The sequence below is a fragment of the Alosa sapidissima genome, chromosome 11 (assembly GCF_018492685.1).
Source record: "Alosa sapidissima isolate fAloSap1 chromosome 11, fAloSap1.pri, whole genome shotgun sequence".
In the NCBI taxonomy this organism is placed as follows: Eukaryota; Metazoa; Chordata; class Actinopteri; order Clupeiformes; family Clupeidae; genus Alosa; species Alosa sapidissima.
In genome coordinates, this window is record NC_055967.1 from 37037881 (window position 1) to 37051501 (window position 13621).

The 13621-nt window shown below is 43.7% G+C and overlaps 1 protein-coding gene across 1 annotated transcript; it reads left to right on the plus strand.

The window, feature by feature from the left end:
* On the plus strand, positions 1-5970 carry kcna1a (potassium voltage-gated channel, shaker-related subfamily, member 1a). The gene is made up of 2 exons (XM_042110067.1): positions 1-656; positions 1261-5970. Exon 2 carries the CDS (start codon positions 1286-1288, stop codon positions 2759-2761), a length of 1476 nt encoding a protein of 491 aa, XP_041966001.1. The 5' UTR covers positions 1-656; positions 1261-1285; the 3' UTR covers positions 2762-5970.
* Positions 5971-13621: the final 7651 nt, after the last annotated feature.

The window sequence follows — 13621 nt, forward strand, 5'->3', positions numbered from 1 at the left end:
TCTCTCTCTCTGCCCCCTCGCATGTTCAACACAGCACAATGTACTGGTGCACATTATTAAGGAATTATTTTTTTCATCCTCCTATTGATTCTCCACTTTAAGCATCTTTCATCTCCACCCTTTGACAGTATGTTGAGCTGCAACAGACCTTGCTCGTCATCTTGTCTACTCGTAAGAGCACATTTTGCTGATGCGGTAATGTCTGGAAATGGCAGGGGTTCGCTTATTGCCCCTTAATGTATCTCCCCCCTGAGTTGCAGCATTAGAGTTCCTCGTGCAGTGGGCTGTAAGCTATTCTAGCCGCACTTGCCGCTGCACTCTACCAGACTGGACGTTGCGGCTTCAGCATTCTTTTACATTGCAGCGTCCAGCCTTCGTCAATATGACTTTTTTGCTTATTGCGGGATGCAAAGAGTTTGATTTTAAGTATTTTGAAATTTAATTTATTTTAGTTTCTGAAAAATAACTCGTGGAAGGACACGAACATGCCATGAACTTCAACCAGGATTACAGGCACTCAGAGAAGCACGACTCCGAAGAGATGTAAAGTGTCCATGTACCCTATAGATATCCATACACAGGAGAAAGGGAGCATCAGCGTTGGATGAGTGCACCAACGGACGCATTCCAGCAGTATCCCTAAAGATCAAGCGGAGGTAAGGTATGCATGCGTGTACTTAGTCGCTCACATGTTCATCCGGTCATTAGCGTGTATACTTTACAGCCTTAAATGTCTACAGAACTGCAGTCACTTTGGAGTATGCTAGGTGGAGAAGGTTATCGGAGCTTCCGTGGATTGACACAATCAAGGAGATTAGATGCTAAGGAATAATAGGCTACCTGACATAACCTTTTCAAGATTATTTGAATATTAGTATGTCTTTGCATAACGCACAGCAATTAGAAGAGATGTTCTTCCTGGGTGAATAGGCTAATTATGTAAATGCGAGAATAATTGCAACAAGCAAAGTAACATTAAACAAATAAATAATACTCCATAGAGTGAAATTGCTGAGTTAGCAAATATTGCTGCTATTCGATCCATTCGCTCTGACTGGGTGGCAGAGGCAGCAGCAGAAAGGTAGCAATGGTCGAGTCAGCGAGAACCGCAGTGGGGCCGCACTGAGGCCGAGGCAGCTATCCCCTCACCCGGGGACCGAGACAGCTCACAGGGGTGGGGAATCTCGGAGGAAGGGGGAGCATTTCTTATGGGAAATTGTCTGGTTTGTCAAACTAACCGCAATCCCGCAATTCCTGCAGTGTTCCTCCCACGCCGACCTGCAGGATGACCGTAGTGCCCGGAGATAACATGGATGAGACCTCAGCTGTGCCCGGCCACCCTCAGGACGCCTATCCCCCGGACCACGATGACCACGAATGCTGTGAGAGGGTGGTCATCAACATAGCGGGTCTGCGCTTCGAGACCCAACTTAAAACTCTCTCACAGTTCCCTGAGACGCTGTTAGGTAATCCCAAGAAGAGGATGCGCTACTTTGATCCCCTGAGAAATGAGTACTTCTTCGACAGGAACCGTCCTAGTTTCGACGCAATACTCTACTACTATCAGTCCGGAGGCAGGCTGCGGAGGCCGGTGAACGTACCCTTGGATATGTTCTCAGAGGAAATTAAGTTTTACGAACTGGGGGTCGACGCTATGGAGAGATTTCGCGAGGATGAAGGCTTTATACGGGAGGAGGAGCGCCCTTTGCCAGAAAAGGAGTTTCAGCGACAGATCTGGCTACTTTTTGAGCACCCCGAGAGTTCAGGGCCGGCCAGGGGGATTGCTATTGTGTCTGTGATGGTCATTTTGATCTCCATTGTCATATTTTGTTTGGAGACTTTACCTGAACTGAAAGAAGACCCAAGGGGTCGTATGGAAACTGTGGGCAACACCACTTTCTATTACAAGCCAAACATCTTGACCGACCCGTTCTTCATTGTGGAGACGTTGTGCATCATATGGTTCTCGTTTGAACTGATAGTGCGCTTCTTTGCCTGTCCGAGCAAGGCGGCTTTCTTCAAGAATATGATGAACACTATCGATATAGTGGCCATCATTCCATACTTCATAACACTGGGCACAGAGCTGGCCGATGATCCTGAAAATCACGACGGAAAGGGTGAACAGGCGACATCATTGGCCATACTCAGGGTGATACGTCTGGTGAGAGTGTTTAGGATCTTCAAGCTGTCAAGGCATTCAAAAGGGCTGCAGATATTGGGACAAACCCTTAAGGCCAGTATGAGGGAGCTCGGATTGCTCATCTTTTTCTTGTTCATCGGAGTCATCCTGTTCTCCAGCGCAGTGTACTTTGCAGAGGCCGAAGAAGCGGAATCGCACTTCTCAAGCATACCGGACGCTTTCTGGTGGGCAGTGGTCTCCATGACCACAGTCGGCTATGGGGACATGGTTCCAGTGACCATAGGTGGCAAGATCGTCGGTTCCCTATGCGCCATTGCAGGTGTGCTGACAATTGCGCTTCCGGTACCTGTCATCGTATCCAACTTCAACTACTTCTATCACAGGGAGACAGAGGGAGAGGAGCAGGCTCAACTCCTCAATGTTAGCAATCCAAACATTGCTTCAGACACCTCCAGTCGCCGTAGCTCCTCGACTGTAAGCAAATCAGAGTACATGGAAATTGACGGTGACATAAACAACAGTATCGACAATTTTAGGGAAGCCAACCTGAGAACTGGCAACTGCACAATCACTAATCAAAACTGTGTGAACAACACCAAGCTCCTGTCCGATGTTTAGAAGAAAGCAGGGACTTAAGAAACTGGTGATCATACTAATCACACGAATGCTTCATTTACCTCCGTAGAGAGCCCTTCAATGCGACTACTATAGCCTACTCCGCAAAAGAAAGAAAAGAAAAAAAAACACAATGAAAAGAATCAAGCCGTTAGATATTCGAAAGTTAGTAGCTGTTATTAATTTTCAAAAAAAGAATACTTCCAGTACATCAAAAGAACTCCCAGCTAACACACATAAGCGCGCACCAACAGGCAAAAAGTCTGGCACTTACGAGGACCCTTGGTGGTTGTTCTAACCGGCATCCGCGAAGGGTTGTTTTAAAATGATATGCATGGAATACAGATACCATTTCAGTAACTTGCACAGTGCATCCTGGAGAAAATGCATCCAAACTACCCTGCCCTGCAGAGGAAGAGGCGCAACGCTCGGCAGGGTCTGATTGACGACTTCCTGATAGGTGGTCTCCTTCCAGTAAAGGATATACCGACCAGCAAAGCACCTTATACAGACGTGACTGAATACCTGCTGGGATGCTACAGAGGACCAAGTCCTCGACCCATGAACATCCGCAATGCTGCTATTTTTCAGCAGATGCTGTATTAAAAGATCACCAAGTGATTCAATGCCATGCCCTTTAGATGCAAGACAGCACAATGACAAAAGGAGCTTCATATTAGCATGTTCAGATTCTTATCATTTTGATAATGGCATGCTTGGGACATTATCTCATTTAAGAGCTTTTTTTTCTTTTTGGACCTTTCTTCCATCTTCCCTACCATCTACTTCCATGGAAAGTGCACTGGATCGTTATGATTTGAAATGCTTATCATTTATGAGTATTTAAGGACTGAATGTTAAACCTTAAGGGAACAGTAACTCAATGAGATCATAGCATGTTAGAAAATAACCTGCATTATGGCCTACTCAACTAAGGTACTATGTATCCTAGTATATTTAATGCATGACATCAATATTATACAGCTTGTTGCAATTTAGGCACCTCTTATAGGTGCCCATGTTACTGTCAGGGAAAAAGGGACATGGAATCCCACATTTTCTGAAATGTGACAAAAATATATGCAAGCCCATCTCGGGAATGCAGACCTCCTTATTTAAAAAGTAGCCAATGAAACTGAGGAAAATATTATCAAAAATGCATATACTCATACTAAGCACCTGTTAAAATCAGTATAACGCCAATAATACAGTGCATGGGCCTCTCTCAACAAGTAAAACTAAATGTAAATATAATTCATGCTTTCGATTTTTGCAGTCAAATTTAGGCCATTGTGATGTTCAAAGTATCTAAATTACTTGATTTATTTAATAATGTCAGGAAACATTGCAAAGAGAACAAGTCAGAATTATGAACATAGGTTGCTAGTGCCTTTGTGCCTCTCAACGACTGGCTAGGTGAAAGTGCCTCAGCGTACGACTGACCGCCATCATGACACAAGCGCAGCACAGTGCAGTTTCAGCTGGAGCGCTAAACGGGAATGAACCAGTTCAGTCACAACAATGACCTTCTGCCTCCTTTTCAAAGCTTTCACACAAGTGCAAGTGTTACCTCTAAGAAGGGAGACTTTTGCGCTGAGTTGTAAATGTGTTAAACAAGGCGGAGTAACTATTTGGGGTGTCCATGGTGGGCAGGTGAGATAGTCCAGGTGTTACAGTATCCTTACACTTGTCTGTTTCAAAGGAGAGTACTGTGCGGGCTCCATAGAGATGAGCCCTGAGCATCGGGTGGGTGCACTCCGAGTTGAGAAGGTGTTCAACATGACACATGGTTGTCACGCACAACTTGACCTCTTCATGTCGTAATGCACCTGAACTTTGTCTGTGGGGGGGAAAACATCAGCGTCGGTCTCATTGATGAAGTTAATGGTGGGATGGGTGAGGGTGGGATCCCATTGGGTTGGAATCTGCCTTGTGGATGAGTACTTTTGCGTTGCGCTGCGTTGCGTTGCGTTGCGTTGCGGGCCATAAGGAGTCTACCTCAGCGAGGTCCCTGCACAGCTTCCTGTACTGCAGCGCTTGAACATGCTCTCCATCTCCCTCTCTACATCCATGTGCAAAATGGCCAGCCATGTACTGTATTCCCCCTCACCTGCCCCGAGGAAAGGTCAAGGAGCTCCGAGAGTGATTCCATGCCTACTGTATCCCTTCCCCTTAATGCCCCTTGCCCTTACTGACCCCTCCCCTTAATGCCCCTTCCCCTTAATGCCCCCTTCCCCTTAATGCCCCTTCCCCTTAATAACCCCTCCCCTTAATGACCCCTGCCCTTTCAGCTGCGCACAATCAAAAGCATTGCTTTGCTTTAGTGGTACTGTTGTTCTTCTTAACTCTGATCAGTGCTATTATTCTCATTTGATTTGACATCAGCTGGTTTCTACTACTTAGACAGAAAAGCAAGGACATGTACGGCTGGTCAGACCTTACTGGACATGTATGGCCGCTCAGACACTGAGATACACATTTATTTTCTGCGTTTGATTTTATAGTGCCTGCAAGGAGTATTGATGTCTTGCCCCTGAAAGAATGAAATGTGTTGACAGCCATGCTGAAAGTGGGGTATCTTCTGATGCAGAAAGGGCTTAAGAAGGCAGACTGTTTTTTATGCACTTTTTAAATATCTAAAACATGACAGACAAGATTCTTACCATTGCTTTTCTGCAACACAGCAGTTTTCTTTTTCTGTGAAATGTCTGAATGGGCTGTAAGATGTCTCTAAGAGTCCTGAGAGTAGCTTCTTACTGACTGTAGTGTTTGCAATGGTTAAGACAAAACATACATTACAAACTGCTACTGGTACTTTTAAAATAGGTAGATGTTGTGTGTTGGTGGGATTGCAGGTTGAAGACAAATACTTTGTCTACTATCAGCCATCATGACATCATCCCTTTGACTTGTTGGCTTTTTTGTTCTGTGCAATAGCATTGTAACACAAGTTATGTCACCATGGTCCATGAATGGGCGATATAAATACCCCTTGGTTGTCAGAGTACATCAACAGGGAAGGCTAGCCAAGAAGCAGGGGTATGGTGCTGTACAATAAGACCATCCAGACGATGCATTCTGACAAACAGCAATAGAGACGACATATCATTTAGCTGCACTCCCCTATGACAACATGAGAAAAACGAGTAAATAAAAATACAACAGACGTACTGTGCTGGTGGTAAACATAAGTATGTGCCCAAGGACGAAGGAACGTTTTTAAAGATGACAGCAGAGCATTTGTATGAAATACTTCTTATTGAAACATATAGGATGGTGTTTTACTGAGCTGATCTCCTAAATCTGTTTAATTGTTTCAGTTTAGAGGGGATCAGTGAGGGACAAATGAACCAAAGTCAAACCCTCTGATAGATCTACTTGTACTGATCTACTCGTACTGACCTACTCGTACTGTACATTTCTGTGCTCTCTGCGGTGTCTGTGTTGAGTGTGAATGTTGGTGTCAGAGACAGTGGAAAAGGATGTTTAGATTTTTTACAAATCTTGGCATTAATAAGCCTTGCTGGGTCCAAAGACTGATTCAATTAAACGTGTGCTGACATATCTGAAGAAAAAAAAAACACATAAATACCACAAAATACTTATAAAAAATGTTGGAACTAATAGTGCTATTTCAAACAGTCTGCTTACAAGTGATTTTCCATCCAATATAGCGTGCTGGTAGAGACACTTAATGCATATCCCAAGAAAAAATGAAGAAGTCATGTATTGTAGATGTGGCCTTCTGAGAACATGACAACATTTAGTTTCTCTTTGTGTTCACCTCTGTGGCCTCATGTTGCTATTATATTATTTAATGTCACTATTATGAATAAAACACGTGCTTCAGATAAACCATATGGGGCTCCCAGAGAGTCCCTATGCTAAGCCATGACTATAAAAGAGAAAGCAAAACACAAATAATATTATAATATATTATATTGAATAAAGTGAAAAAAGGCATTAGTGAAACTGGTTATTCTCTTGGCTTTATTTAAATGTCACCAAAGCTTCATTCAAACACTGGAAATCAAAGAAAGACGTCATCATCCAACCTTCCTGTAAAGACAACCAATTTAACAGCAACCTTACAGCTCGGATCGTAAATGTGCATGGTCAATGAAAGGCTGCATGAGCTTAGTCTTTCAAAAACTTAGGATCGGCTTCGTTGCGGTTGCTTCATGTTAAAAGCCCTTGCTGTCATCAGCACGCTTGTGTTTTCAAACTCATTCTTATCATTTAACATCGTCTTAACTTTCTTTTCCTTAAAGGACTTCTCTATCGGCAGGTCTGTGCTGCAGACGTTAATGTTGTTCACACAACATGTAAGTGCACATTGGTTGTGTTGGATGAGGTCTAGTGGCGATGAGGGCCTAGAGATAAGCTTTAGATTGATGTGAATGTGCTTTGTTGGATTTCAATGAAACATAGTTATGAATGCCTGGAGGGGTGCCTTTGGAATGAGCCTTGCCCTAGGACCCCCCCCCCCCCCCCCCCCAGGTTCATGATGGACTGTCTGTACCACCACACTTCCACAGATCCCACATACCAACTGTATGGAAATATGACTGGTATGACATGTTTGCTGCCATCATTGTTTTGACTTTTCATTGAGCAAGGATTTGGTTGTGTGTGTTCATTTTGTCAGATGCTGACCGACGCCTGGTCTGTGATCTATGCAAGGGTGTTTATTTTCTTATGTCACTTTTGAGTTGATCATACATTTAACTCAATAAATTTGTAAGGATCTGAGTCCTGTCAAAGCCGCTCTCTGGTGTAATATGATCTGTGGGTGTGTGTATGTGTAAAGCTGTTGTGATGTGTTTTAATAGACCACAGTAATTAACATAGCGTCTGTCATTAATCATAGATGCTATCAAGAAAGTTTCATATGCACTCAATGGCATGAGAATGAAGTCAGAAGTTTTCCTTTAGAATATGAGCACAGTGTGCAATTCTCAGAAGTAATGAATCATTCTTCGCCAACATCTCACATCATTTGGCTAATTAGGTGGAAAGAAGTGCTCACATGGCAACTTTTGAATGAGAATAATGTTATGTCAACTCAGGTGAAAGAAATGGAGCTGTTAACCATGGCAAGATGCTTTCAATCTGAATAAAGCAAGAAAATGATGTCACCTTTTTATACTAGAGAATAGTGAAAAAAGACTGTTGGAAATTCATCATATATTATTCTGGAGAGAAAAGAGATAATGTTGTGTGGTTAGGGTGAGACAGGTAATGTTGTGTGGTTAGGGTGAGACAGGTAATGTTGTGTGGTTATGAGTAAGGCAGGGAGCAATACCACACAACAGTATAACGACAGAATGCCTTGGACTATGAAGTGCAGCACACAGCAAAATGGATGAATGAATATCAACACAATTGTGCTATTGCAGATTTTTCTGTTAAGGTATATGGGTTTTTGAGATCTCCCTCGATATACATACAAATGTACAATATATGTGCATGTGTGGTACCCTACATTTCTGCAATATATGTGCGTGTGGTACCCTACATTTCTGCAATATATGTGCGTGTGGTACCCTACATTTCTGCATATGTTTGTTTTGCAACGGCTGGAGGGGGAGGATGTTTGGTTTGCGAGGGCGTCCTTTGAGTTGCCCTCCAGAGCTGCAGCTCTCTCTTGCCCCGCAGCCTCAGAGGTGGGGTAGAGAGGTGGGGTAGGAGCTGGCAGAGGGCCCAGTGTTGCTCAGAGGTGGGGTAGAGAGGTGGGGTAGAGAGGTGGGGTAGGAGCTGGCAGAGGGCCCAGTGTTGCTCAGAGGTGGGGTAGAGAGGTGGGGTAGAGAGGTGGGGTAGGAGCTGGCAGAGGGCCCAGTGTTGCTCCTAAGCAGTCAACGAAGACAGAGGAGAAAAATGAAAGGGGGAAGTGTGAAGGGGGGATGAAGACTAAAAAAGAATATGTGTGTGTGTGTGTGTGTGTGTTTGAGTGTGTGTATGTGTGTGTGTGTGTGTGTGTGTGTGTGTGTGTGTGTGTGTGTGTGTTTGAGTGTTTGAGTGTGTGTGTGTCTGTGTGTGTGTGTGTGTGTGTTTGAGTGTGTGTATGTGTGTGTGTTTGAGTGTCTGTGTGTGTGTGTGTGTGTGTGTGTGTGTGTGTGTGTGTGTGTGTGTGTGTTTGAGTGTTTGAGTGTGTGTGTGTCTGTGTGTGTGTGTGTGTGTGTGTGTGTGTGTGTGTTTGAGTGTCTGTGTGTGTGTGTGTGTGTGTGTGTGTGTGTGTGTGTGTGTGTGTGTGTTGAGTGTGTGTATGTGTGTGTGTTTGAGTGTATGTGTGTGTGTGTGTGTGTGTGTGTGTGTGTGTGTGTGTGTGTGTGTGTGTTTGAGTGTTTGAGTGTGTGTGTGTCTGTGTGTGTGTGTGTGTGTGTGTGTGTTTGAGTGTCTGTGTGTGTGTGTGCGTGTGTGTGTGTGTGTGAGAGAGAGAGAGAGAGAGAGAGAGAGAGAGAGAGAGAGATGGAAATGAGAGAGAAGAGGCAGTGTATGTGTGGGTGTATGCAAGAGCATCACAGTTCTAGCTTTGAGCAAAGGGTATGTTGATGTCCCATGACCCCAGTGGGAACAGACCACAGCGGCACAGCTGAGCTACCAGCTGCCCAGACGAGAGACCAGCTTATTCCACTCTGGGCACAGCGCACTGCCCAGACGAGAGACCAGCTTATTCCACTCTGGGCACAGCGCACTGCCCAGACGAGAGACCAGCTTATTCCACTCTGGGCACAGCGCACTGCCCAGACGAGAGACCAGCTTATTCCACTCTGGGCACAGCGCACTAACACAGTAAGTAGATGTGTATTTGAAGAATACATGTTTTAAATTAAATCAAAAGAACAGCCCTAAACGATTTTATTTTAGAACAATACAATTTCATTTTCTCATCATCTCAATCATTTGTCTCCACAGAAAAACAATATGGAGTTTAAGCTGCTTTTGTGAATAATGTAAAACATTTGTAGAAAACAATCCCCTACTTCGGTCATTCCAAGTTAGTTTACGATTCTGATCTTAAATCTTGTAATCAGAGATCCAAAACGTCCTTCATGTGTTCCCCCACTAATTCAGACTTCTAACCAGATGCCTGTGCAGCTCCAGGCATAAGAGGGGCTTGTTTTGTGGGCTGGTTTCTTAACACCCTCTGATGGAAGGCAAACACACACACAAACAAACAGTGAATAACACATCCTCTCCTCCTCCATCTAGCAGGCTACAGTGGTGTTGCCTCTGAGTAATGTGTCTCATGTTGTCAGTCATCCTCCTGACTCTCCGCAGCGAGGCTGATGCCTATCACAGCACTCCCTAAGACCACTTAATGGATTACATAGTGGCACTGACCCCCTCCTTCCCTCTCTCTCTCATACACACACACACGCACACAAGAAAAACAAAGGCACGCTGAGTGGGAGTGTGCTATTTTCCCTGAGTCAGGACTCTGGCACACTCGATATTCCGACCGAATCGATCTCTTCAAAGACAGACTTGCACTACATATCCCTTTTATACGGAAAAGCTGTGCGAATCCTATCAACATCATCTGAAATGTTTCTTGGACCCTGAGTGCAGTCGTAATAATGGCCAAGCGGTCATTCACCTCCACCATAACATTAGCCTCCACCATAACATTAGCCTCCACCATAACATTAGCCTCCACCATAACATTAGCCTTCACACAAAGCCAGAGGCTGTGCTATCTCGCGCAGGTGGCTCTGAATCCGACAATGAGATGTGATATGAGCTGTGACCCCTCAGTTTGCTGTCCCATATAGCAGTTGCACTAGTTTTGCCTCCATACAATCTACTGGCCGGACAGCACATTACACGTGGATGGTCAGATGTGCAGGCCGTACAGAACATTACATGTGGACGGTCAGATGTGCTGGCCATAATTTAAGGATGTGAAGACAACTGGATGCATTTCCCATGTGTGTGTGTGTGTGAGTGTGTGTGTGTAAATCAGCATTTAAAAAGCCTATTTCCTGGTCGAGGCTAAACTCCCCTCATTATCATCTCTCTCTCTCACTCTCTCTCTCTCTCTCTCTAACTCTCATTCACACAGTGCTTCCTTTCATCTTTGCATTATCTCCATAATGCTGTTGTCAGCCATGTTTAATAATTAAGGGCACGTCCATCATTTCATCCATCTTGTGTTGATGTGCAAATGGCTTCTGTCAAACCCAAGCCAGTAAAATGGGCCTCTGTTGCCGTCTGAAAGACCTACTTCCCTACCAACACAGGAGAGACCAGAGGAGGGAGGTCCACAAAGAGATTGATTGAAAAACACAACTAGGTAAATAAATAAATAAATAAATAAATAAATAAGAAGCTGAAAGAAGGCAGGAGAGAGAGAGAGCATGCAGTAAATATGCTCTCATAATGTCTGTTATGATTATAGAGTATGTATAGCATGATAACATACAGTATACAGCATTCTAACACGTGCAAAACCACCATCTCATTTGGCTGCCCCATCCACCCTTTTTTCTCATGTCTTTATCCCGTTGCCTGTCTCTGATGGGAGAGCATGAGTGTTTCTGCCTATTGCGACCTTGCTCTGTCCGGCTTGCAGGTCTCGCCTCCGGCCTCTCCCTCCAGGGGGCTGAGCCAGAGGAGGGCAGGATCCTGCCCAGTGCCCAGTGCCCAGCTTCCCCTACAGAGCCCTGGCCTCCTGAGAGAGAGAGCCACAACACACAGCACATTTCTGTTTCATTCATTCCTTCCTGTCAAGACTCCTGGACGTTTTACAAAGGAGACAGAAAGAAGTCATGGAGGGCAAGTATTAGCATAAAGCACACAACAAACACCAACAACACGCTTCAGACAGCCTGCCCAAGGTCAACGAACAGCAACAACCCATTTCAGACAGCCTGCCCAAGGACAGTGGGAGACTGCAAGCCCAGTGTAATTTAGGAGAAACAAATGGAAATCGATAGCCAGTTTTGGGTGAGAAAGGGCATTGTTGCTTGCTGATGATGCAAGGTGAATTCGAAAGTAAGTTTGGGAGGGAAAAGCTGCTCTTTGTGATGATATGGATCTGAGATTATGTGCAGTGACATCAGTTCAGTGTAGACACAACAGCCTCTTTATGCTGATGAGGTTTCCTTTGATGATGGAACATTTTGATGACATTGAACCTTCATTATTAACAGGATTTAGAGAAATTGTACACACTGTTAGTGTCTCATTAACACACTGTTAGTGTCTCATTATTTAACACAATGTTAGTGTATCATTAACACACTGTTAGTGTATCATTATTTAACACACTGTTAGTGTCTCATTAACACACTGTTAGTGTATCATTATTTAACACACTGTTAGTGTATCATTAACACACTATTAGTGTATCATTAACACACTGTTAGTGTCTCATTATTTAACACAGTGTTAGTGTATCATTAACACACTGTTAGTGTATCATTATTTAACACACTGTTAGTGTCTCATTAACACACTGTTAGTGTATCATTAGTGCATAATTATTTAACACACTGTTAGTGTCTCATTATTTAACACACTGTTAGTGTATAATTATTTAACACACTGTTAGTGTATCATTAACACACTGTTAGTGTATCATTATTTAACACACTGTTAGTGTATCATTATTTAACACACTGTTAGTGTCTCATTAACACACTGTTAGTGTATCATTATTTAACACACTGTTAGTGTATCATTAACACATTGTTAGTGTCTCATTATTTAATACACTGTTAGTGTATCATTATTTAACACACTGTTAGTGTCTCATTATTTAACACACTGTTAGTGTATCATTAACACATTGTTAGTGTCTCATTATTTAATACACTGTTAGTGTATCATTATTTAACACACTGTTAGTGTATCATTATTTAACACACTGTTAGTGTATAATAATTTAACACACTGTTAGTGTCTCATTAACACACTGTTAGTGTCTCGTTAACACACTGTTAGTGTCTCATTATTTAACACACTGTTAGTGTGTCTTTATTTCTTTTTAGCTGTGTGTGTCATTATTTCTTTTTAGCTGTGTTTGTCATCTTTGTCCCTTCAACATGTCAGTTACCAGTTAAAAATACTATCCATGCACTTCATTTGAGATCCCTACTTACTCATTTAGATTAATTACTGATTGTTATTACATAATTTCTATAATAATTAGCATATGATTATATTAATGATTGTTTATATACATGACTTATTAAGCAGCTATACACACCATCACTAATGACCATTGTCATTGTAGAGAATCACATCATCTCACTGACCACACAGACCTACACTGACCACACAGACCTACACTACAGCACAGCACTGGGCTACTTGATAATGTTTTTCCATCACTCCTTTACTCTGTCACCTACAGGGAAGCTGTCCAAGTCCTGGTGCATTAAGGTCGGATAATGCCTCAGGTAGCGGTGTGAATGGTCCTTCTCCACTCTCCGTGTCTAATTTGGGCAGCGAGGCTTCCTCTTCCCCGCACTAGTGGAGCCCCTCCCTGTCCTGATCACATGGCACCCGCTCCAGCCCTGGCACAGCCCTCCCGCCAGCAGCCTGAAAGTCACTCGTCTAAGGTCTCTCGTTCTCCCGGCTCCCCCGCCACTGGCTATTGATTCCCTATCGGCCAGCTAGATCCTGTACATGCTCTCTGCTTTTTACAGACTTCCTGGAAGTCCTTGGCTCTTACCTGTCAACAGGACACAAACAACAGCTCCTCCTGTGATGGAGCGCATCTCTGGACCACATAGGACCAGCAACTGCACACTAACAGAGACGCCCACTCTCCTCCTTCACTCATGCAAGGCTGTTTGCTTAAAGTGCCGTTTCTTACATGGCTAATCTGCCACCATTGCACACATGGTGGAGCCA

Bases quoted from the DNA above. Each gene is read 5' to 3' on its own strand.
- kcna1a (XM_042110067.1), top strand. From the start codon at position 1,286: ATGACCGTAGTGCCCGGAGATAACATGGATGAGACCTCAGCTGTGCCC.